Source organism: Ascidiella aspersa, chromosome 4 (assembly GCF_963924565.1).
Source record: "Ascidiella aspersa chromosome 4, kaAscAspe10.2, whole genome shotgun sequence".
Taxonomy (NCBI): Eukaryota; Metazoa; Chordata; class Ascidiacea; order Phlebobranchia; family Ascidiidae; genus Ascidiella; species Ascidiella aspersa.
Window position 1 is genome coordinate 8,509,069 of NC_139450.1, and position 27,008 is coordinate 8,536,076.

A 27,008-nucleotide genomic window follows, 5' to 3' on the forward strand; every position below is an offset into this window, starting at 1 on the left:
TATTTTAAGAACTCACTTACGGTTTAGCTAGGGGCTCAATTGTTTTCTAATAATTACCTTAGAGAGCCGTAACAGAAAAGTCCTTATTAACCACTAAATCCTGCGTAATTGATATTTGTAAATATGATTTCTAGCAACAGTAGCATCACAAACGTCTAAACCTAATTTATAGCAAGCCAGCTTATAAATGAAATTATAGGATCTTGTCATTGGTTAAATAATAATCAAAGTCATGTCATGCCATTTTGCTTGTAAAGCTATAGAGTCAAATAATTTTAAAGCATAGACGTGAGTGCACTTGAAAATATTAGCTTGCCCAAGCGTCAATAAAGTTATGCAATAAAAAACCTTGCCCTGGTGTTTCTAACCACTATAACTCTATGCTGTTGTTAGTTTGTTCAGAAATATGTTATTTTGTCAATTAGTTGTCGGTCTAACTAACCCTGCCCATTTTACAGATTGTTATACACTTATAGTTTTAGGCGCTAGTCGAAAACACCCTTTTATACATATAAAAACGGTCATCATGTTCAATGCTGTGATCACCTTGTCGGTAATTTTAACTGTTTTTCTTTTATCTGCTGTCTGTCTTTGCTCTGCCGGCGACCAAGGCGATTACGATGTTTGTGTTTCAGTGCGCCAACGAGATTCGCCGAGGGTAAATAACATTAATTCTACTTCGCAAGCAAGTCGCCCGGGTAAGTGAAATATATGCATGCGCTGTTGGGCGTTACCATGTTAGGATTAATTCAATACGAATACATTAACTACCTGTCCTACAGAATACTGTTTAATTTCTTTCGAAAAACGTCTTATCGTGCGTTTAAATCTATACTGGCTTTTGATATCTTTGATTTGGACTTTAAAAGCATTATATCTATTCTAGTCGTGGTTTTTTGCGATAAACAACTAAATTCTTGCAGGAAAAATGGGACCAAGGGGCCCGAGGGGCTTCAAGGGCGATGTTGGACCCCCAGGAGAATGCGTTTGCGACCAGCAAAGACTTAATGAAATGCAAAGCGAGATAGATCGATTAAAAAGTTGGTGGCATTAGTTATGAAATTTATAATTTCGCATTATATCTTAAATTTAAGGCAGTGTTCGATATTCTAAAAAAGCACTCGTTATTAAATATTCGTGCACAAGCACACAGACACACACACGCACACACGCACACATACACACAACACACAAGACGCAGATTACCACGTACAGTCCAATACAAGCACACGCACGCACGCACGCACGCACGCACGCACGCACGCAAGCACGCACGCAAGCACGCGCGCAAGCAAGCAAGCAAGTATATGAGCACATTTAGTGGTGTACCACTGTTTCTATTCGTTCCTCATTAAGACTATACTGTCATCCTAAAAAAAAAACATTAGGTGTTTTTTAACAGGTAATATCTAATTTATTTGTGTTTTCAGATTTCAACAACGAAATAAAACCGTTGCTGACTCTTTTAAGGTTTAATCAAAACCCGGGTAAGTCACCAATAATATTATAAAAACAACCTATTTTAACAAAACTGCTCCAGATAATTTGTTTAGCAAAGTGGTCCCCACGGTATAGTGTTTCAGGTGAAAGAAGGACCAAAACTGCCTTAATTTTTCTTGAAAGATCGTTTGAAACATATAGCCTAACAGTTTTACATAATAAGACAAAATATTTGCGAACGACAAGTAGTTTTATGTGATGCAGCGATGATACAACCGCATCATGTGCAGTAGGCTACAAATGGCTACCAGCAGAGGACGCTGATTGTATGTGTATCCTTGGAATCTAGTTAAATATTGGCCTATTCAGGGGTGGGCAATTATTTTTAAACGCGGGCCACATGAGAAATTTAAAATGTTGTCGCGGGCCGGGTCAAAAACGAGAATCTCAAATGCACGTAAAATGACGTCATACTACGACGCTAAAAAAGTAAATAAGCTAACGAACTTGTTATTACGTTAGGAGTTGTGCGCAAATGTGCGATCTACGTAGAATTTAAAGCAAAGAAAAAAATGTGACTTTAGGCTATTTCAGTGTTTCTTAACCTTTTTTACTTGGGGCGCACCTAGAGACATATGCAAATAGGGCGGCCCACCTTGCGAGCGAAGCGAGCGCGAATTTTTTTAGGTGTGTCGGTATTTCTCTTAAATTGCCTGCATTTTTTTTATTATATAGGTTTTATATAGTTGCATACCTTTAAAGGGACCCCAGCTTTTAAGACTAAAAACCTTATTTTGTCCATTTAAGTCTTGTTCCGATTAATTTTGAACTTATTTCGTGTTTAGGTCTTATTCAGACTATTTTAGATCTTATTCTGTCGTGGTTATTACTTCGAGTATGGCGTTATTATGTCGGTGGTCTCAATAGGTCTACTATGGTAGCCTATTTATAGATTAATTACTAATTTAGATAGTGTTGCTTTGTAGGTCTTATTGCGTTTTCTACTTAAATTGCTTGTGGAATCAATGAGCTAAGCTTAATAGGAAAGTAAAAAAATATATGTTTTATGTAATAGTATAATAGGACCTACATTATTTATTCCTTTTGCTCGCGGCGCACCTGGCAGCCTTCTGCGCCGCGGCGCACCGGTTAAGAAACGCTGTACAAGTCTGGCCTATAGCCTACTTAGTTTTCAATGTGATAATGTAAGAAAAGATTAATATTTTTTTTTGTGGCAGTGGGTTGTTTTTGCGACCCCAAAACAAAACCCATAACGACGCGTGGCAACTGTTACGTGCTTAATTAGCACTACAAAATTATCACCGGTTGCTAATTACGCCGACTGTAAATCCTAACATTCATTATTAATTTTGCGCCTTTGCTTTTAAATGTAGGGCTTGGATTTAGGTTTTCGCATTTCGAGACATGTATAATTGTATATTAACGTAATATTTTTGTGCGCCCTGGTGTTTGGGTTTAGCCTTGTGAAATTAGCGAGCAAAACTTTAAGTGTCATTATGCTCTGTCTGTCGGTTGTTTGTAAGTAATCGTGTGTGTATAAGTGTCATTATTGTTTGTGGTGTGGTAATATTCTGCTCTTGCAGCCAATACATCTGTACATTGACTTTTCTTATTGTGGTCTTTAATATAAGTTCTCTTTGGTAGGTTATTTAATACCCGAAATTAAGGACTCACTAGCGGCTTTAACAGAAGGCCTAGATAATTTTCTAGAATTACTAGTTAAAGTCGTAACACAACTTAAACAGCAACCGCATGTTTTACTTATTACAGATTTTCAGAGGCCAAACTTTCCTTTTAAAAAATCAACTATATTTTTAAAGAATAAATGTTTTACCAAATATTTGTTAAAAAAGTATCATTAAGTATTATTTAATTCGTGGTGAAAACATATTCTTATAGCGTAAAGCTTTCTGGAAAATTCGATTGACACCATGATTAAATTTGTTCAAGTTCATGACAGGTTACATGTAATTTAATGTACCCACTTGTATTTCTTTTTTGTAGATGGAGTCTAGTTTGTGAGGCATTCTATAATAAGGTTCGCCATCCCTGGTTTAAACTTTTGTTCGTCCAGTTGCTATGTTTGTAGTCAGCTCTGCACTTTGCAGTCCAGTCAAACAAAAACAGGCTTAAAATCTAGTAACGTCGGATCGTTAATGCTGTTCATCCTAGAAACTTGCTCCGTTGGGATAAAGAGCGGTCGAGTTCCTGATTCTGCTCTCACATCATCGTCTTCGCATGCCAAACTTCTTTCACATGGGGCGCAATTTTCTCGACTCGACAACTCATACACTATCGCAACTAACGCGGGCGCATGGGTCGCTGGCAAAGGTAATAGAGAAAGATACCGTATCGACTTATTCATACCACTAACTTTTTTGATTACATTTTTTCAAAAACGTTGATTTTTTCAGATAAAAGTTTAATTGCTAACCATAACTGAATGTCAATATTTTGGAGCATAATGGTTGGAGGTTGTAGTAAGACGTAATACGAATATCAAAGCCCATACAGAAGTAGGTATCATTTTGAACGTTTCGAATAACTCTTTATTCATTTTTAACATCAATTATGAATGTCAATAATTTGGTGTTAAATCGATCCTACATCGCACTCTTGTTTTTAACACAAGGCTTTTCAACTCGTTTTCGTCCCTGGGGCCACTATACCTATGCAGATTACTTTGTGAATCCCAGTAAACACAAATTAAGGGGTATATTTGCAGAGCAACATAAAACATGCGAAAAGTGAAACAGTCTTTAACTGGTATTTGATCAATTAGCCAGATGTTTGTTTTGTTTTTCAGCGTGAACCTTATGGCTAGTTGAGAAGCCCTGATCTACCAAGTACCACTTCGCCAACCTAATATCTCGTATCGGCCCCTATCCAGAGGCGTACCCAGGGTATTTTGCGCCCGGGGGCAAACTATAAAACTGGCGCCCCTCCTACATGTTTAATCTCATTTTCAATTACATTAAGATAATATATTAATATACTTTACTTTATAATATGGAAAAACAATTCAAATTTGAATAGAACTTTGTATTTAAAAAAGAGGCAGCCTCATTTTGGCAATTGTAAACCTCATTATGGCGCCCCTGTACCTTGGCGCCCGGGACATATGTACCCCACCGTCCCCCCTTATAACTGCGCCTCTGACCCGATCCGATAATATCGGACATTTCTAGCTCGCTTGACCTAACGATAGACTATCATACGGAACACTGACACTGGACGCTTTATAAATTGCAACAATTAAGTTGAAAACGTTTATTTAGTCAATAAATCTTTATTTTTAGTTTCTTAGAGCTATAAATTTGGTCATACATCAAATATAATTGTGTCTAACATGGGTAACGTGGGTGGCGGGCAAAGGTTATGCAAAATACACAGGCCTACCATTTCTGATCAACAATACTCTAGTTACGCCCGATTTAAATTCAAACCACTTCAGTCAAAATCACGAAAAAGTGTGGTGTTTTGTTTCTTTTTCTGTCCTTAATTTAAATGTGAGTTTTGCTATTGTATTAACGCAGGCCGAGTTGGTGAATGGATCCAGGTCGACTTGGGAACACCAACTACAATCACTGCAATAGTAACACAAGGACGCAATAAAATTTACCAGTGGATAACTTCGTTCAGGATATCGTACGGCAACAGCACCAACAGTCTACGCTTTGTGCAGAACGAACAAGGAACAGATAAAGTACACCCACATTTTCAAATACTGAGAATTATATATATATATATATATGCAGCAAGTAAACAATACATTTACCTCTTACCGTTAGATCTAAATCATAGGGTCTTGATCTATTTTAACCGCGAGCCTGGGTTGGTATGCAATTTTAGAAATGGAGTCATAATAAAAACAAATAGACCTAAGAAAACTGTTGTTTTAAAAAATGTGAAACTGAAATAAAGTCTAAACACGTAGCTATAGGATAATGTACCAAAGGTCACAACACTGACGCAACCAAACTTGCTCAAATGTAGACGAAATTTAGCCTTCATCATTTTAATATACACCAAAGATTAAAAGCTGTCGGTTTATATATCTAATACAGACTGCCATTCACACCAACTAATAAATTACGAAATATTATTTAGATTTTCAAGGGTAACGAAGATCGAGTGAGCTACAAGGTCAACATATTCGTGCCCAAAATAACGACAAGATACTTTCGCTTGTACGTTGTAGCCTACCACGGCGACGCCAGTCTGCGGATGGAACTGTTGACTTGCTAAGAAAGGCTATAGAGTAAACAAATGAATTCATTATAACTGCTTCGCATTTGTATAATCCGTCAATCCTTTATATATGTTGTGCTTCGCATTTGTATAATTAGTTAATCCGGTATGTTTTGCATAATTATGAGGTTTGTACGCGAACATTGAACAAAAACTCCACATGGTACTCGAATAGAATAGCCTAAGTGTTTTCAAAACAAATAATATTCCGCGGACATGTAGAAAATGATGTTGGCCCACCGGTTTGGGTTTGGACTATTATCAATTAATCACAATTAAACTCATCAATACGTAAAGTGGTGACGAACAATAAATAAAGGAGGCCATCCGTTTCAGAATGTTATTATCGCATTAAAAGCATAGAAAGGTCTTGGAATAAACACTTTGAGGGAACCATTCGTTAAATTAGCAATTTTTTAATACCCTTAACTACAAGAGAAATTCTCTCTAACTCTAGTTTCCCTCTACCTACAGTTTCAGACGTTATTTTGGCCATATTCCAGCTAATTTAGAACCTTTTCCGACTATAGTTTGATGTCTTCTCAGACGATGAACTTCTTATTCTGTCTTGGATATTACTGCGTATTTGACTATATGATGTCGCTGGTCTTCATAGCACTATAGACTTATATGTTTTAAATCTTGGTGTTTAGTTTTTATTGTGTGTTCCCGTTTAAACTAAAAAGAGTAGGGTCGGACATGACATTTGGAAAACGCCTATCAAATAAACATAGAAATTATGGTAAGATTAAACAGACAAATGGTTAGCATATTAAATTACATATAATAAAATTACCCACTTCTTAAAGGCAACTATTAGGTTTTCATAGGCCTTCTGAAAATTTTGATTCTGTATAACCCAAAAGATACATGTAATTCTGCGACAAACTCTTACCATATCGAAGAATTGTGAAAATCGGTGACTGACATTTTTATTCTAGCCACTAAAAAAAACTTTTGTGTTCATAAAACAGGTCATAAAGACAGTGCTTTTAACTGTAAAGTTACAAATTCACCGCAAAATGCGACGATTTACAAAGGTAAAGAACAAAAACAGGTTAAAAATAACATTTCTATGATATTAACTACATAAAAAATTGATTCCATTGTCGGTTGACAAAATAGCAAAAATAATACATTCCAGGGAAAAAATTAAACATAACAGAAACGATTACGTTAACTAGAATAATAGACTGAAAACCTCAATTATTTTTTCGTAAATTCAAAAAACAGGTATACAATACTGCTCATTTATACAAATTGCTTCACGTGAACAAGTAAATATTTTAAGTTAAGTAAAAAATTGAAATAGAACAGCTTTAAACATTTTAAATCTAGCCAATTCACGTAACATAGTGTTTCTTATTAATTAAATGTAAGCTTATTTATAGTAATGTCCTATGTTTTGTTCGCCGAAGAAGAGCTTTATTACGAAAGAAAAGCTTTATTATGAACACTGTGTTAGAATATAAATCTCGTTGTCTACATTCCTCTGCCCCATTTTTTATGTGAAAATGGACACCCAAAAACGGTATTTAGCATTAAGTGAACAATCTGCTGTTATTTAAACGGTGGGTAGGCTACCCTTAAATCTAAGCTAAGGGTCGTCAGACATTTGCAGTACAACCCTGGGGGTGTTTACACTGTTCGGCATTTCCGTGATACAAAAGTAGCTGTACGAGTTCCTGGAATTTCGGCAGAACATCTTACAGTATTATTTCCGCGAGAAAAAATAGAGGGACAGTTCAATTAAAGCAAATTGCACGGTGGTATTTGCACAATTAATTGCCGCAGCAGTGCTGGTCCATGCTGAAAGCCTTGTGTCAAATTTACGAGCAAATGGTTAAGCGTGATAAAAATAGGACATATTTAAAAAAATATCAAATCAGCACAGTTTGTTTAAAAAAAATTGCGTTAAAACGTCGGATTTATTACTAGTGTGACCTGGAATAATTGGTTGTTTGCTATTTTGCTTTTATTAACTGCTAAGGGTTAGCAAACGATCTTAGATTGTATTTCAATTTTGTTACGCTGGTTTTGCAATAAGATGCTTCGATATCTGGTACTAATTGGACTTTGTCTGCAATGTTTCGGGAAGCGAAGTAAGTTAGTACCGTGTTGTGCTATATTTTGAGTACCGTATTATAAATTGGGATACAATGACAATGGACAAACAGGCTCGTTTATGTATAGAAATATGGATTCGTTTTTTTGGCATTATAGAAGAGGTCGTAATCGCACAGGTTTTAAATATTAATTCATTAAGCACCAACTATTATCGGCTGATTTTAGGAAAACTTTTGCAATTTGGAATACGTGTTTAATATATCTTGATTTAATAAAAACTCAAAACAAATTTTACCTATCTTGTTTTCATAAGCTTTGACATTCTTACTACGTCCATCTAAAACTTCCAACCATTATGCTTCAATGAGGAAGTTATTAAATGCCCGTAAAAAAAAGAAAATCATGTTGTTGTTTTGCAGTCGGCTGCGAGACAACCTTTTCGCAGCTTCAAGGCGACAAAAGTCAAATGAGGAGCGTTCTGTGTCCCAAGCACTGCAAGCCACCCGGAAGGGTTTGCGGGACGGGACATTACACTGAGGATAGCGAGATATGCCTCGCTGCAATCCACAGCGGCAAGTTACCAGGTGGGCATAAGCATTATATGTCAATAGTAATTCTCGGGGTTTTGTATTAATTGGAAAAAAGCAGTGTTGTAACCGAAGTCATTTGTTTAAAAGACTTTAAAATCAAGTTATTTGTCAAATCAAGTCAAATCAAGTTATTTGCCCGAAAAAACTTGCCTAAAAGGCCCAAAGTGCTTATCGACTTTGTCGGTCGCGTTTTGCCTCTTGAGAAATACTAAACCACAGCAAAACTATTCTCTAAGCCGACTATACTTACTTTTTCCATATATTCAGATGCTACAGGTGGAGCTGTTGGAATATTAACCGGCGGCCCTCACGCCTTTCGAGGAACACAGAGCCACGGAGTTACAAGTCTGAGCTGCTCGTCCGATGCAGTACACTCCTATTCGTTTGCCAGTAGGTGGCATTCAGGGTCAAATGAGACCACATTTCCCTAAAAAATTGTATTTTGGTCTATTCAAATAAATCACCAATCTCAATTATGTTTTCAGTATGTCCAACATTCGGCCCGCCAACGCAAATAATGTGGCCCTCGACCTAAACTGTGAACACGAGGCAATTCCTCATATTTTTTTTCATTTTGTTTACTATTTCAACTATACTTACATAAAAAGCAGTTTTTCACGATTTGCGCAGATCTTGCTCCTCCATCAAGTGTAAATTGCAAAATATCTTAGTTATGTGCGTAATTAACAGTCGTTGCGGCTGTGATAATAAGATGCACAGTTAAAACGGCCCGAAGAGACCCCTCTGATTTGGTTTTGGTCAGACTACAAAAATGTTGCCCACCCCTTCCTTTGCCCATTTGAGTAAAATAGTTTAGACCAAAGCGTCTACTCTATAGTGTCTCATCGAACCCCCGAAAATTAAAATTTTGTAACTTAACGATAAAATAGTGTTTTTTGGCTTTGTGCAAAATAATAACATTTTTGTAATGTAGTTTTTGTTTATGAAAGTAACACCTATACAAGCTAAAACTTTACCAAACTAATCGAAACACGTGATGTTTTTGTTGGTACCTATTATGACGTCACGTTAAGATGTACCTTTATGACGTAATCTGCTAAAAAAAGTCATGCCACCTTCCCAAACAAAAATCTTGTAACCGCTCCTGGTTGCACAATATTCGGCTTAAGCTTAAAGGTCTTAATTATTGCACCCTATGTTTCATGAAAAAGCTCCTTTCATTAGGTAGATGGATTCGTAACGTTGGTATTAACGGCTCTAATCAATTTGCCAAGACTAAAGGTATGTCAGATAATATCGGATCGGAGCCGATAACCGATGCCAACTGAGTGGCGTTATCGGTACTCGTCCAATATTAGGGTGCTATCTAACAAATTAACACAAGAATTTTTGCCAATAATTGCAATCCAACGTGAGGATTTAATATTAAAAGGTAAATTTATCTAGAAATAGTAGGCTAAGTTAGCAAGTGAAAGAAACTAAACTTCTTAACGCTAAATCAAATTATGACCTATAAACGTGGCTAAATGTATTTTTAACGTTTTAGTTTCACTAATTTTGCTTTTTCGGCAGAGTAATGCTGTCATTTAGCATCATTTATGATCGCGTTTCAAAAATTTAGGATATCGATATCGGAATAAAATAAATATCGTACATCCCTAGTCAAGACTTGTTCAAACGTTTCAGATCGCTTCACGGCTGTTGCCTTCTTTGATCCGAGCACTTCGACTGGAAAATGCAAGAAACAGAAACGTGCTGCTGGTGTGCCTCTTAAAAGAAAATATGATATTATTGCACCTTAAATCAGATCAGAATTAAACATGAAGCTAGGGTTACCTTCTTTAATGGGCATTTATTTTGCTTGTATGTGTTTGGGGCACAAAAAAACTCTAATAAAAATTTGTAGTTTGCAAATAAATTTCTAGAACTATCAGACATTTAAAACCAAGTAGACTTAACAACATAGCTTTTTAAGGGTTTGTCCGAAATAATATGTTTTTCTGTAAAATTTGAGCCAATTGTAACAAATAAATGTACAATAAATGTAAACTTGCTCTTTGTTTTGGCGTTTCGTGTTTGCTATGCGCAATATATCACTCAGCATGTAACACGTTCATCAATTTTAGAATACCTATGTTGTGACTTGGATTTGACTCGACTTGGCAATGTTTTGGACTGGGACGACTTGTTATTTATTTAAAATAATTTGACTTGAACTTGAATTAGTTTTCAAATGCGTTTTGCACTATGGCTTGACCAGGACTAAACAAAGTAATTTTGTAAATGACTCGCTTACAACACTTGGGACTTGACCCATAGCATTAAACGCAATAGCCATGCTAATTTTGTAATAAACAGTCCCATCATCGTGCCTCGATATTGGGTACATAAACAGAGGTACCTGCCTAGACAGCTCTGATAAGATTCTTTAACTGCTATTTGATCCATTAGTCAGCTGTTTGTTTTTCTCCAGCGTGAACCTCATCGCCGCTCAGCACAAAACGTTACGTTCTTTAAACAAATACTGGTAGGGGCACTTGCGGGAAGCAAGTAAACTGTAAAGTTTCCGGTATCGGACATTCTTAGTCAAGACATACTTTAAACGTTTCATGAATCCTTGTTGAAAGGGTACCGACCTCCAGCGAAGCAATATGATAAAGGCAGTTGCGGGAAGTAAGTAAACTGGAAAGTTCCTGGAATCGGATATGCTTAGTCAAGACTTCTTTTAAACGTTTCATGGAAACTTGTTGAAAGGGTACCGACCTCCAGCGAAGCAATATGATAAAGGCAGTTGTGGGAAGTAAGTAAACTGCAAAGTTCCTCGTATCTTACATCCCTAGTCGAGACTTGTTTAAACGTTTCAGATCGCTTCACTGCTGTTGCCTTCTTTGATCCGAGCACTTCGGCTGGGAAATGCAAGAAACAAAAACGTGCTGCTGGTGTGCCTCTGAAAAGAAAATATGATATTATTGCACCTTAAATTAAAATCGCCATTTAACATGAAGTGCTAACACTTTGCTTGACTAGGATTTGTAAATCCATACTTAGGAACCTGCTATAACCTGATACACGCTTGTCTTTTTAAAGTAGCTTGAGCCTTTTTTTTTTTTTTGAATTGACCAGGACTAAACAAAGTCATTTTGTAAATGAATTGCTTACAGCACTTGGGACTTGACCCAGAGCATTAAACGCAATATAAAGCCATGCTAATTTTGTAATAAACTGTCCCATCATCGTGCTTCGATGTTCCGTGCAACAATGAAGGTATCTGCCTAGACAGCTTTGAACCTTAGGTGCATATTTGGCGAAGCATATGCGAACAAGACTTGTAGAACTGATCTGTACCGCTCGAAAAAACGGACGTTTTGTAAGACTTTGACAGAATCAACGTTGTTTATATAGCCTAATTTTTTAAAAATAGATGTGTCATGCTTTGAGAATATCTTGCAATGCTTTTCATTCGCACTGCAAAACCAAATAAATGCATCGATGTTTATTTAGAATGATATTTGTTTGAAAGTCAATTCCTAGTTCTCACATGACAGTTGAAAAGAAGAAGCTTTGAATATGTTCTTTCAAAATCTCCCGAAAATCGATTATGTTGTTTCGGTAACTTTTCAGTGTTTATCGCCACAACTGGAAACTAATAAATTAAAAATGAGGCAAAATGTTGAGAGCTATCTTAGATAAACCTTTTTAGCATATATTGTGGTGCACCTGAAATGTTTGAACAAATATTTTAAGACACAGCAAGACATTGCAGAAACATTAAGGAGCCACAAAGGATGATCAGATTTACTTTGGTGTGCGGGATTTTATATGCGACCTGTATATAGTCTTTAGATGTGACGCCGTAAAGTCTGGAAACAATCTAATCGCAATGTACTACAAAGTAGCCCGCGACCTTCCACTTCGCGGAGCTTTTATCCAAGAGAAATTTAGAATTATCTTGTCAACTAACTTGAAATGAAGAAAGAGCACTGTTTGAACATCACCGCAAATATAGCTGTGGAGGGGAGATTTTGTGGTTTGTCTTTTCGACTTATGGTCCTTTAACAAACTGAAGCTTCGAATTTGCTTTTGTGAAGAAAATCGCACTGGCATTTACTTTGCTAAATATTGCAATTCGTGCATTTTATAAAAAAAGTGACTCTTGTTTGGAGACAGCTGACTCGACGAAACCTTTCTTTTCGAATCATGTTCTTTCAACAAACTGAAGCTTTGAACTTGCCTTTGTGAAGGGTCAAGTTGGGTCGGTATATAGGGCTTAACATTCGCACAGACATTTACTATGCTAAATAATGCAGTTCGTGCAGTTTCATAAGAACAGCGACTCTTGTTTTTTACTTTAAACAATCTTTGAAACATACTAATTTGTTTCAAAGTAATAAACAGTCCAATGTTTAGCTACGTGCATATTAGTGGTAGTTAAAACTGATTTGAGTCGCAATAGAGTGCAAGTCTAGCCGTTTGAAACAAATAGAAACGTCATTATTTACCACTAAATCCTAAGTATTTATTATTGGTAAATATCATTTCTAGCAATAGTAGCATAAACTTCTGAAACTAATTTACAGCAAGCCAGCTTATAAAAGAAATGTTAGGATCTTGTCATTGGTTTAATAATAATCATATCAAGCCTTTTTGCTTGTAAAGTTAGAGTCAAATAAATTTATAATATAGACGTGAGTGCACTTAAAAATATTAGCTTGCTCAAGTGGCAATAAAGTTATGCAATAAAAAACCTTGCCCTGGTGTTTCTAACCACTATAACGCTATGCTGTTGTTAGTTTGTTCAGAGATATGTTATTTTGTCAATTAGTTGTCGGTCTAACTAACCCTGCCCACTTTACAGATTGTTATACAGTTATATTTTTAGGCGCTAATCGAAAACACCATTTAATAAATATAAAAAAAGGTCATCATGTCCAATGCTGTGATCGCGTTGTCGGTAATTTTGACTGTTTTCCTTTTATCTACCGTATGTCTTTGCTCCGCTGGCGACCAAGGCGATTACGATGTTTGTGTTTCAGTGCGCCAACGAGATTCGCCGAGGGTAAATAAAACTAATGATATCTCGCAAGACAATCGTCCTGGTAAGTGAAGTATGCGTTGGGTGTTACCATGTTAGTGATTAATTCAATACAAATACAATATCTGCCTGAAGAATACTTTTAATTTCTTTCGAAAAGCGTCTAATCATGTGTTTGAATTTTACTTGTCTATTGGTCTTTGATTTTGACTTTAAAAGCATTATAATTATTCCAGTCGTCGTTTTGGTGATAAAGAAGTAAATTCTTGCAGGTACAGTGGGGCCAAGGGGTCCCAGGGGCTTCAAGGGCGATGTTGGACTTCCAGGAGAATGCGTTTGCGACCATCAGAGATTTCATGAAATGCACAACGAGATAGATCGCTTGAAAGGTTGGTTGCGTTTGTAATAAAATTTATAATGTCGCACAATATATTACATTTATGACAGGGTTTGATATTATAAAAATTAAGCACTCGTTTAAGTCTGCGTGCACATGCACAAAGACAAACACACGCACACATACACACAATACACACATTAACACGTACTGTCACATACAAGCACACATATACACGCACGCACGCACGCACGCACGCACGCACGCACGCACGCACGCACGCACTCACGCACGCACGCACGCACGCACGCACGCACGCACGCACGCACGCATATGGGCACATTTATTAATGTACCACTGTTTCTACTCGTTCGTTCCTCTTTAAGACTATACTGTCATCCTAAAAAACATTAGGTGTTTTTAATAGGTAATATTTAATTTAAAATACTTGATCTCTCTTGTGTTTTTCAGATTTCATCAACGAAATAAAACCGTCGCTGACTCTTTTAAAGTTCAATCAAAACCCGGGTAAGTCACCAACAATATTATAAAACCTGTTTTAACAAAACTCCTCTCGACAATTTGTTTAGCGAAGTGGTCCTACGGGATAGTGTTTCGGGTGATAAGAGGGGCCGAAACTGCCTTACATTTTCTTCAAAGACCTTTCGAAACATATAGCCTAAAATTCTTACATAATGAGAAAAAATTTTGCGAACGATACTTGGTTTTATGTCATTCAGCAAAGATACAACCGCATCATGGACAGTAGGCTACATAACGCTACCAGCAGAGGACGCTGTTTGTGTGTGTGTCTTTGAAATCAGAGATAAACTGAAAAAATTCTGAAGTTTGGTTAATACCAGGAAAGGGTACTTAGCACTGCGGGCAGAATGGTTTGCTCAATATTTCAGGCCATGAAACCAATCTAGTTAAACATAGGCCTATACTATAATTCTAAAGAGTTTTTTTTGTGGCAGTGGTTTGTTTTGGCGACCCCAAAACAAAACTAATAACGACGCTTGGCAACTTTAACAGCAATTTTTTTAAAGAATAAATGTTTTATTAAACAATTGTAAAAAAAAAATATCGTTAATTATTTAATTCATGGTGAAAACATATCCTTATAGCATAAAGTTTCCTGTAACATTCGATTGACACCATGATAGAATTTGTTGTATCCATTTAACTTTGCGCAAATCTTAGTTTGCAAAATAATTTTATGCAATCTATCACACGGAATAATTCTAATAAATTCATTATTAATTACCAGACAAGGATTAGATTATTTGTATAGAAGAAGCGGCGCCAAGTTTCATTACAGTTTATATGTAAGTTAGTCCACCTATACTTGTATCTCTTTTTTAGAGACGGAGTTCTATTTTGTGACCCATTCTATAATAAGGTTCGCCATCTCTGGTCTAAACGCTTGTTCGTCAAATTGCTATGTTTGATAGTCAGCTGTGCAGTCCACTCAAACAAAAACAGGCTTAACATCTAGTAACATCAGATCGTTAATGCTGTTCACCCTAGAAACTTGCTCCGTTGGGATAAAGAGCGGTCGAGTGCCTGATTCTGCTCTCACATCATCGTCTACACACGGCAACGGTAATGCATATCGGGCGCAATTTGCTCGGCTCGACAACCCACACCGTACCGCGACTAACGAAGGATCATGGGTCGCTGGCAAAGGTAATATAGAAAGATACCGTATCGACTTATTCATACCACTAACTTTTGATTACATAACACACCACCGTTGAGTGTTCAAAGTCCAACGCAAAAAAAGTTTATTTTTTCAGATAAAAGAATAATTGCTAACCTGAATGTCAATAATTTGGTGTTGAATCGACCCTATATTCGTCTTGTATCTTTCACAGGGCTTTTCAACTCGACTTCGTCCCTGGACCACTATACCTATTTAGATTACTCTGTGAATCCCAGTAAACACGAATTAAGGGGTACCGGTATATTTGCACTGCAACATAAGAAACGCGAACATGTTCTTGACTGCTAGTCAACTGTTTGTTTTTCTTCAGCGTGAACCTTATCGCTGCTCAGCATCAAACGTTACATTTTTGAAACAAATACTGTAGAGTGTAGATCCCTTCTGTAGGTCACTATATTGACCTCCCACTCGAGAAGCCCTGATCTAACAAGTACCAATACGCCAACCTAATATCTCTTATCGGCCTGGATCCAATAATATCAGGACGCTTTATAAATTTCAACAAGTTAAAATAATTAAATTGAAAACGCTTTTTTAGTTCATGAATAGGTTTTTCAGAGCTATAAATTTGACCATACGTTAACTAATTCTGTCTAAACAAGTAAGTGGCAGGCAAAGGGTGTGCAAAATACATATGACTACTATTTCTCATAAAGTTATAAATAATACTTAACTGAATATGGAATCCAGATATGGCCAGTTACGTCCGATTTAAATTCAAACCACTTCAGTCAAAATCACGAAAAAGTGTGGTGTTTGCTTTCTTTTTTAGCCCTAATTTAAATACAAGTTTTGCTATTGTATTAACGCAGACAAAGTTGGTGAATGGATCCAGGTAGACTTGGGAACACCAACTACAATCACTGCAATAGTAACACAAGGGCGCAAAAGCAATGACCAGTGGATAACTTTGTTCAGGATATCGTACGGCGACAGCATCAAGAGTCTACGCTTTGTGAAGAACGAACAAGGAACAGATAAAGTACACCCAGATTTGTAAAAACTGAGAATTTATATATATATATGCAGCAAGTAAATGAAACATTTACCTCTTACCGTTAGATCTAAATCATAGGGTCTTGAACTATTTTATCCGCGAACCTCTAAACAAATTTTTTGGTTAGCGTTTTCCAGGGTAAATAAAGTCTAAACACGTAGCTTTAGGATAATGTACCAAAGGTTACAACACTGACGCAACCAAACTTGCTCAAATGTAGACGAAATTTAGCCTTCATCATTTTAATATACACCAAAGATTAAAAGCTGTCGGTTTATATATCTAATACAGAATGCCATTCACACCAACTAATAAATTAGAAAATATAATTTAGATTTTCAAGGGTAACGAAGATCGAGTGAGCTACAAGGTCAACTTATTCGTGCCCAAAATAACGGCAAGATACTTTCGCTTGTACGTTGTAGCCTACCACGGCGACGCCAGTCTGAGGATGGAACTCTTGAGTTGCTAAGAAAAGCTATAGAGTAATCAAATGAATTCATTATAACTGCTTCGCATTTGTATAATCCGTTAATCTTGTATATATGTTGTGCTTCGCATTTGTATAATTCGCTAATCCGGTATGTTCTGCATAGTTATGTGGTTTGTACGCGAACACTGTACAGAAACTCCACAGGTACTCGAATAGAATAGCCTAAGTGTTTCCAAAATAAATAATATTCCGCGGACATGTAGAAAATGATGTTGGCCCACCGGTTTGGGTTTGGACTATTATCAATTAATCACAATTGCACTTATCAATACGTAAAGTGGTGACGAACAATAAATAAAGAAGGCCATCAGTTTGAGAGTGCTATTATCGTATTAAAAGCATAGAAAGTTCTTGGAATAAAAACGTTGACAGAACCATTCGTTAAATTAGCATTTTTTAACACAATTAACTAGACGAAAAAGTGGGGCTAGCATAAACGTACGACAAGTTAAAAGGACAGTAATTTCAACCCCAACCCATTTTCTAACCTCACCCATTACCCACTAAAAACTCCTCGTGGACTCAAACGTCGATAACAAAACGGCCGATGGCAGACCCATGGCCCCGACCGTCCCATACCCTCTACCCATGGGCGCCCGCAGGGGGGGCAAGGGGGGCACTTGCCCCCCCCCTGGAATTTCAAAATGTGATTATTAGTATTATTTGTAAGTGTAATATGTATTACTTATGAAGGTTAAAAATAATATACACTATCCATTGCCCCCAGTGGCGTATCCAGTGGGGGGCGGGAGTTCTTACCACCCCTTTTTGTAAGTGATATTATCGTTTTTGGTTCGTTTTTGTCATGGTTTAGCAAACTGTTCGAAGCGGCGTGCTTTTTAAGTAATTGGGTAACGCGTCTTGATCTAAAGCGAAGCCAAAATCGAGCGCAAAACGCCGTTTTTCGTTTTTAGTTTGGTCGACCGTAAACGCTGGATAGTTTTTCTCTTTCGTTATTTGTTTAGGTCAGTGGTTCTCAACCATTTTTCTTTCGTGGCCCATTTACCTTGCAAAAAAATTCTGTGGCCCAATAGAATTTTTATAAAAGAAAAAACTTTTAAATAGGTTTAGAACAAAACACAGCAGAACATATGTCAAAACAGATTATTTAATCAACCGTACATTAGTGAGATACTTGCGGCTAAACAATAAATTTACATTTCTTTTTAATTCCTCCCAAACCATTATTCCTTTAAAATGAAATATAATGACGCAAATGAAACTAAATCTAGCTTTTCAAATTGGTCTGTGGCCCACCTCAAACGTTCTTATGGCCCCCACTGGTTGAGAGGCGCTGGTTTAGGTTGACTGATTAGTGATTAGCAAGTATTCGACAATTGACAACGCTAAGTCAAACCTTATTTTTTAGCGCTTGTTCCGTTCATGGAACTTGAAAACTGCGCTGCTGATAGTCGAATTATGTATGATTCTACCACAATTAAACACACATATTTTAAGGTCTTGGTTTGTTTTTTTGCCTAAAGTTAATGATTGTACACCGTGATTTCGCAGCTGGCGCCTGACAGAATTGTCGACGACGCACGTGCTTGCTTTTGCTGGACGTATTTGGTGTTTTTGGGTTTTTTCTATTACGTCTTGCCATTCTATGACGTCATACTTTCACTGTTTTAATGACGTCATTATTCATTAACATCAGGCGAAAAATAGGGGAATTCCCTAATTTGAAAATTCAGGACCCCTTTTTGATTTTCTGGTTACGCCCCTGATTTCCCCCCCTGGAAAATTTTCTGCGGGCGCCCCTGCCTCTACCTACAGTTTTAGACGTTATTTTGGCCATATTCCAGCTAATTTAGCACTTGTTCCGACTAGTTTGATGTCTTCTAAGACGATGGACTTCTTATTCCGGCGTAGATATTACTGCGTATTTGACAATATGATCTCGCTGGTCTTCATACTGTGGTACTATAGACTTTTCTGCTTTAAATCTTGCTTTTTAGTTTTCATTGTTCCGGTGTTCCGGTTTAAAACAAAAAGAGTAGGGTCGGACATAAAAAACGCCTATCAAATGAACATAGAAATGATGGTAAGATGAAACAGACAAATGGTTAGCATATTAAGTTACATATAATAAATTTGTCTACTTCTTGAAGGCAACTATTAGGTTTTCACAGGCCTTCTGAAAATTGTGATTGGGTATAACCCAAATGATACGTTTAGTAATTCTGCGATAAACTCTTACCGTCTCGAAGAATTCTGAAAATCGGCTACTGACATTTTTATTCTAGCCCCTAAAAATAACTTTTGAGTTAAACAAACAGGTTATAAAGACAGTGCTTTTAATTGTAAAGTTACAAATTCACCGCAAAATGCAACGACACAATTAAATAACAAAAACATGTTTAAAATAACATTTTTATTAACTACATAAAAAAATTGATTCCATTGTCGGTCGACAAAATAGCAAAAATAATACATTCCAGGGAAAAAATTAAACATAACAGAAACGATTACGCTTACTAGAATAGTAAACTTAAAACCTCAATTAATTTTTCGTAAATTCAAAAAAAGGGAAAGTAAATATTTCCAGTATAGTGATAAACTAAAAATAAAACAGCTTTCAACATTTCAAATCTTGCCAGTTGACGTAACATAGTGTTTCTTAAGCTTTTTAGTGGGGACCATAATAATAAGTGTAAGTATAACAGCGTAGCTTTGGCGAAATATCTCTTCGCTAATTTTTTTGTAAGCGAAAAAAACATTAAATATTACCATAGTATGGTCGAACTTAATTAATATATATTTGTAGCGCTTGCACATTTTATTTTAATTTCAGAGAAATTTAAACAAACCCAAAACCAATCTTAAGAAATCCAACCATGCAAACTGCCGCAGTCGGCGACCGAACCAAATTAAACTACAACTTTGGGTCGCGGCCTATGGGTTGAGAATCACTGGTACAACAGAATAAAAATCATAACAAAAAAGAGGATGATTTTATAAAGCAAATGAAACATTAATACATGTATGTACAACTGGGTTATGTAACGGCAAACGAAAAAACCTTACAGCTGGAAAACTTAACAAAATAACAAAACACACGATAGTAATGATTTCTTAAAACTTGCAACATAACGAATCAACCGCGTTAACAAAGTCATGGAACCATAGCTTTTTACATAAGTCATGTATACCTAAACTGCAATTTCTGATTTTCGATATCCGAGTGTAAATACCATTGCAAAACGCAAACCGTTGAGTTGCACATTATTCAACAATTTAACAACGAGAAATTTCCTGTTTATTGCTACCAAAATCAATCAAAAAGAGTCGCAGAGTGTGAAGTATGGACAGTATAGGACGGAAAGCTTTATGTAATATTTTAGTAACGTGGATAGGTTGAATAGGACTGCTGAGTCGGAGCCGGATTTGAAACTCGATGTGGTTGCTTAATTTGGCTGGAGTTGGATTTCTTTTTCGGTCTGAGTCGAGATTTTGGATGTTTTAAATCAAATCCGCAGCCCTACTTTAAATTAGTTGATATAGCTAATGGAACCCTTTAGGTTTTGGAAAATCCTAGGGTTTAGCTACTTGAAATTCACTTATATCGACGCCATATAGTGATCTCCATTCCTTGTGACATTAGTTCAATTAAAGCAAATTGCACGGTGGTATTTGCACAATTAATTGCTGCAGAAGGCGTTGTACCAAATTTACGAGCAAAAATAACACTATGGTAAAGCGTGGTAAAAATATAATATAGCCCTATTTAAAAATTCAAAAAACGTGGGGTTTATTACTAGAGTGACCTAGAATAATTAGTTGTTTTTTATTTCGCATTATTAACTGCTATAGCATAGCAAACGTTGTTAGACTGTATTTCAATTTTGTTACGCTGTTGCAGTAAAATGCTTTAATATATGGTACTAGTTGGACTTTTTCTGCAATGTTTCGGGAAGCGAAGTAAGTCAATTGCCATATTCTAAGTATACTAAATCGGGATGCAATGAAAATGGACAAACAGGCACGTTTAGGTATAGAAATATGCATTCGTTTTTTTTGCGTTTTAGTCGAGACTGTAGTCCAGAGGTTCCCAACGTGGGCGGTACCGCCCCCTTGTGGGCGTTGGCGAGTTACAAAGGGGCGTTTGGGGTCTCTTTCTAATTTGGGGGGCGCTGAATGCACATAAGAGGGCGTTACATAAAAGTACTTAATGGCTAAATTTTGTAAAAAGTTCACATAAAAATAGTAACACACGGGACCGCGGGTAACTTTTAACCTTTAATGGCAACTTTCGTACTGCGAACTTGTAGTAGTTTTCCGACCATTGTCACGTAATAAATGTAAAGTTGTTGGTTGTTGTTGCGTTTCACAGCTTTATACGCGGCAAAATGTTTGTATATTTAAAGCAGGGTTCGCCAACTTACGGCCCGCCACCTCTTTGACAACTAGACACGAGTCCATTTTAAATACTTTTTGACTATTTTAACTTAGTACGGGCAAAAATTTTTCGCGCTTGGCGCGAATGGTCTTTCTACGTCCAGTTTGTTTATATTTTAACATTTTTTTCGGCAAAGCAATGAATACTAGCACGAAATTTAAAAGAAATGTTGGTATACCCCAAAAACATCGCGCTCGCTTCGCTCGCCAGGTGCGCCAGGACTCCAAGAGCTTAATAAACACCGAATCACACTATCTATAAACACTAAGGTTATCGCGTTTCCTCAAACTAGCTTTATTACACTTTTCATTAGTGGTATGGATGAAAAAAAATCCGAGGTCCGCCTGATTCACAGTTGTTTTAACATTCCAATAACACAATTCTTAGTTAATATTTTGTGCGGCCCACAGAGACCTTTCTGAGTTTGATTGGTGCCCGTGACAAGAAAAGGTTGCCGCCCCTGATTTAAAGTATTGGTGCAGAAAGTTGAATTTTTCCTGGTAATGACTTTACCTGGTGAATTAATGTATCCATAAATTCCTATAGTGAATGTATGTTAGACAACCTAAAATATGACTGACAGCTTATCGAAACGAAAGTGAAGACAATATGATGTTAGACAACGATTAACATAAAACTTTATTGTAAAGCAAGATGAGGGGGGCGATATGAAATAAAATTGAGCCCAAGGGGGCACTAGTGTAAAAAAGGTTGGAAACACTGCTGTAGTCGAACAGGCTTAAAATATTAATTTATTAGGCACCAACTATTATCGGCACATTTCAGGAAAAACTTTTATCAATTGGAAAACGTGGTTAATTTATCTTGTATTCTGGAAGGTGCGTTTTGCAGGAGGAAAGTGTTGTGGATTCAAAAAATCGCTTGGTTTTGTTAAACTTGAAATACAAGCTACACATTTAAGAACATTTTTCGTTTGCTCTGTTGTAAACAATTCGATTAACGTAAACCGTTTGTTGTTACAAATTTGTTGTAATTATAAAATCTGCAAAAGTTAAAAAAAAGAAAAGGCCTTATACCTACTGTTTTATAGGCGAGGCGAATTACTGGAATCATATAGTTGATAACGTTTGGAGCTTTATATGTTCGTTTAGCAGTCGGAATTGAATTTGCAAAACTGAATAAGTTTAGACGTAGTAAGATTATAAAAGCCCGTGTAGAAATAGGTAACATTATAACATTCCCAATTTTGCTTCATATTTTTAACATTTAAAGTGTTACCTATTTCTATTCATGTGCTTTGACATTCTTACGACGTCTAACTAAAATTTCCAACCATTATATGCTTCACTGAAGTAGTTAAGGAACACATAAAGAAAATCATGTTGCTGTTTTGTAGTCGGCTGTGAGACGACCTTCTCGCAGCTTCCAGGCGACAAAAGTCAAATGAGGAGCGTTTTGTGTCCCAAGCATTGCAAGCCACCTCGAAGAGTTTGTGGGACGGGACATTACACTGAGGATAGCGAGATATGCCTCGCTGCAATTCACAGCGGCAAGTTGCCAGGTGGGCGTCAGCGTCTTCTGGTCATTTTACCTTGTATTGGCGTCACTCGGTAATAACGCCGTGTTTCCATATTGCAGGGTCTGATAAAAAAGGCCTTGTAGTGAATGTAGCCTACCCATGTGTACATAGGGAAAAAATGCGGTGTTGTAACCAAAGTCATTTGCCTAAAATACTTGAATCCAGTCAAGTCATTTAGCCCGAACATTTAGTCAAGTCAAGTTTTTTGAAAGCAGTTAATGTAGTACACTTAAGCCAAGTCTTTGACTCAAGACAGTTATTACAACACTGGTAAATTGTTTTACCGACGCCCAAAGTGCTTATCGATCTTTTCAGGCGAGTTCTGCCTCTTGAGAAATACAAATCCATAGCAAAACTATATTTAAAGTCGAATAAACTTAATTTTTCTATATATTCAGGTGATACGGGTGGAGCTGTTGGAATATTGACCGGCGGTTCTCACACTTATCGAGGAACACAGAGCCACGGAGTTACAAGTCTGAGCTGCTTGTCCGATGCAGTATACTCCTATTCGTTTCAAGTCAGCGTCGGACAGGACCCCCTCCCAAACAAAAATCGCATTTTTGGCCTATTAAAAAATTGCGAATCGTAATTATGTTTTCAGTATGCAGGGTTAGGCAACCTGCGACACGCCAGGTTCGACCCGCTAACGCAAATCATGTGGCCATCGAACTATTTTACAAACTGGGCACGAGGCCTGTTCTCATAATTTTTTTTTTTTAAATATTACCAAAAGCATTGTTTTGCGATTTGCACAGATCTTGCTCCTCCATCGAGTGTAATTTGCAAAATGACCTGGTTTTATCCCTGTTTAACAGTCGTTGCGGTTGTTATAAGATGTGTGAAAGTCTGTACAGTTAATACTTGACTATCCGCTGAAACCACTATTAGTGTTGGTTTTGGCCCGCCCATTTTAATAAAATAGTTTTAGACCAAAGGTGTCGAGTGTCTCATTGCACTCCAAACAATGGAAAGATTCAAGCAAAACCACAAAGGTTGTAAAAGAGATCCAAAAACAACTTTATTTTTGGAGCAGGCTTAGATCCCAAAATTAACAAAAATAGTAATAATATTATTATTATTTCATCAAACAATGGAAACTTTGACAACTTAACCGATAAAAATGTGTTATTTAGCTTTTTCAAAAATGATAACATCTTCGTAATGTAAGTTTTGTTTTTGAAAGTAAGAAAATATAGTCGAAAAAGAAAATAGTCTCTAAGAAAATAGTCGAAATGCGTGATGTTTTTTGTTGTTACCTAATTATGACGGTACGTCAAAATGTACCTTGGTGGACGTCATCTGTTAAAAAAATTATGCCACCTTTTCAAACAAATATCTTAGATCCGATCCTGTTTCCACACCATTCAATTTGAGCGTAAAGGTATTATTGCAACGGCCCTCCATTTTATAAAAAAAACTCCATTAGGTAGATCTATCTGTAACCCCGATATCAAGGGCGCTATTCAAAATCGTCAAGACTAAATAAGCATATGTCCGAAATTAGCAGTTTGGAGCCGGTACTGACGCCAATTAAGTGGTGTTATCGCTACTCGTCCAATATTAGGCCATGGATAGCGAATTAATACAACAAGATAAATTTACCAAGAAATAAACTAAACTTCATAACGCTAAACCAAATTGTGACCTATAAACCTGGCTAAAATGTTTTTTGAGCGTTTTAACTTCACCTTTTTGTTTTTTGAACATAGTAATGCCAACCTATAGCATCATGTCGGATCGCGATTTCAAAATATCGCAAATATTAATATCGAAATAAAAATAAGTATCTCAGATCGCTTCACGGCTGTTTCAGATCGCTTCACGGCTGTTGCCTTCTTTGATCCGAGCACTTCGGCTGGGAAATACAAGAAACAGAAACGTGCTGCTGGTGTGCTTCTGAAAAGAAAATATGATATTATTGCGCCTTTAATCAGATCACAATTAAACATGAAGCGAGGATTTTTTTTAGACTTACCTTGTTTAATGAGCATTTTATTTTGCTTGAACGTTTTTGGGGTACAAAAGCGAAACCACTGATAAAAAAATTGCAGTTTGCAAATAACTTTCTAAAACTATCACATCTAAAACTGTGTAGGGCTCGGCAGAAATAATGTGCATTTCAGTAAAATTGGGTTATTTAAGCCAATTGTAAAATGTAATAAATCTTATCTTGCTATTTGTTTTGGCGTTTTGTGTTTGCTATGCTCAATGTATCATTTAGCACAACGGTGTCCAACCTGCCGCCGTCGATGAATAATTGTGCGGCCGTTAACACGTATTTTAATAAGCATGTGTTGGCGGCCGTGACCGTGCTGGCATGCGTTAATGGTTGATATGCTAAATGCAGATTAGAATTTTTTACGACTTTAGGGATTGGAGTTAAATCAGTGAGCTAAGCTCTTTCGCTACATTCTCAGGGAACAGATTACTTATGTGCGCTAAAAAAACTTGATTTCATTGATTGATTGATGCACAAAGAAATCAGTGTATGACAGGGGTAAGCAACCTATACGGCCCGCCGACCGGATCGGCTCGCCAATGTAATTTATCCGGCCCGTGGCTTCTTTGGACAAGCTAGACACGAGTCCATTACAAATACTTTATGACTATTCTAACTAGGCAAGTGCGTAAAATTTTTTTTTAGATCAGCGCGTCTTTACCGTTGAACAGTGGAAGGCTGACAAGTGGGTTGCGGACAAACGGAAACCGTATTAAAAAATATTGGGCATATAATTTGTTTTTAAATTTTGGCAATGTAATAAAAACTTGCACGAAATTTAAAACAATTGCCAGTATAGAAAAAAATGCTTAATTTGGAACTTTGAGGCAGGTCTAAAATTAAACACGTTTTTTTATCATTGCTGGTCATTATATTGGCTATGAGCATTAGAGCAGGGGTGGATCCAGAGAGGGCACCTAAACATGCCCCCTAAAAATATTATTTTTGACAAATTTCAATGCAAACGCCATTTTTCGCGCTTTGCGCTAACTTCTTCTATCTGTCTTTCTGGTATTTTAGTCACTTTGATGTAAATCCGTTAATATCAAAAGTGCTATTTATATCATGGCATATTGCGCTGCATTACAAAGAAAATCCAATTCTTACATAAATGCTTGATTGCTTGTGTTTATAACAATATGCGATTCTTTTATGTGCCTAAGCTTAGTTCGATTGAATTAGAAGTTTTGCCAAATCTAAACGTAATAAACACATTTTTTTCGCGATTCGCGCGATTAATTTGCATTTAGGTTCCATAATTTACCACGAGTTCGTTAGACAACAAAACGTCTTTTTAAGATTAATTATGCTATGACGTCACGATTTGACAACTTTTTGAGTCACCCCTAAAAAATTTAACTTGCGACCGTGAGGAAAATAAGACTGTCAATGCGGCCGTCAAGAGCTGAAAGGTTGGGCACCTGACTTAGCATGTAACGCGTTCACTAATTTTATAAGTTTAACATTTTTTTTGAATACCTTTGTGGTGACTTAGATTTGACTCGATTTGGCAATGTTTTGGACTGGGACGACTTGTTATTGATTTAAAATGATTTGACTTGAACTTGTTAGTTTTCAAATGCGTTTTGCACTATGACTTGACCAGGACTAAACAAAGTAATTTTGTAAATAACTTGTTTACACCATCGTGCCTCGATATTTAATAGCTCTGATAAGTTTAGGTGCATATGTGCTGAAGCATATGCGGGCAAGACTTGTAACATACCTAAGAACCGATCTGTACCTCTAGAAAGTACACACGTTTTGTGAGACTTTGAAAAAATTACCGTTGTTTACATACTTTGTATATAGCTGTGTCGTGCTTTTTTTAGAATGTAGTGGAATGCTGTTCACTCGCACTACAAAACCAAATAAATGCATGGATGTTTATTTAAATTTTAAATGATATTAGTTTGAAAGTTAATCGCTATATTCTGTTGGTTCGGTAACTTTTTTGTGTGTATCGCCACAACAGGAAACTAATATATTATTACTGTCGCAAAATATTGACAGCTCTCCCCCCAAAAAACTTTTAAGGTTGTGTTGTGATGCACTTAGAAATGTTCGAACAAAGCAGTTCAAGGCACAGTTAGATATTGCTGACACATTTTAAGAAGCCACACGGATTATCAGATTTATAGAGGTCGCAAAG

General features: G+C 36.6%; 2 protein-coding genes across 2 annotated transcripts; both read left to right on the forward strand.

The window, feature by feature from the left end:
* Window positions 1-525: 525 nt before the first annotated feature.
* On the forward strand, window positions 526-6,314 carry LOC146146989 (lactadherin-like). Its single transcript, XM_083387847.1, has 6 exons — window positions 526-698; window positions 924-1,040; window positions 1,431-1,487; window positions 3,634-3,792; window positions 4,998-5,167; window positions 5,572-6,314. Exons 1-6 carry the CDS (start codon window positions 527-529, stop codon window positions 5,707-5,709), a joined length of 813 nt encoding a protein of 270 aa, XP_083243973.1. The 5' UTR covers window position 526; the 3' UTR covers window positions 5,710-6,314.
* Window positions 6,315-7,698: 1,384 nt separating this feature from the next.
* LOC146146990 (clotting factor C-like) lies at window positions 7,699-10,158 on the forward strand. The gene is made up of 4 exons (XM_083388639.1): window positions 7,699-7,814; window positions 8,199-8,363; window positions 8,637-8,759; window positions 10,017-10,158. Exons 1-4 carry the CDS (start codon window positions 7,760-7,762, stop codon window positions 10,130-10,132), a joined length of 459 nt encoding a protein of 152 aa, XP_083244765.1. The 5' UTR covers window positions 7,699-7,759; the 3' UTR covers window positions 10,133-10,158.
* Window positions 10,159-27,008: the final 16,850 nt, after the last annotated feature.

Bases quoted from the DNA above. Each gene is read 5' to 3' on its own strand.
- LOC146146989 (XM_083387847.1), top strand. From the start codon at position 527: ATGTTCAATGCTGTGATCACCTTGTCGGTAATTTTAACTGTTTTTCTT. The intron at 1,041-1,430 runs GTTGGTGGCATT...TTGTGTTTTCAG, and splicing joins CGAGATAGATCGATTAAAAA to ATTTCAACAACGAAATAAAA. The intron at 5,168-5,571 runs GTACACCCACAT...AATATTATTTAG, and splicing joins ACGAACAAGGAACAGATAAA to ATTTTCAAGGGTAACGAAGA.
- LOC146146990 (XM_083388639.1), top strand. From the start codon at position 7,760: ATGCTTCGATATCTGGTACTAATTGGACTTTGTCTGCAATGTTTCGGG. The intron at 7,815-8,198 runs GTAAGTTAGTAC...GTTGTTTTGCAG, and splicing joins GCAATGTTTCGGGAAGCGAA to TCGGCTGCGAGACAACCTTT. The intron at 8,760-10,016 runs GTAGGTGGCATT...CAAACGTTTCAG, and splicing joins ACACTCCTATTCGTTTGCCA to ATCGCTTCACGGCTGTTGCC.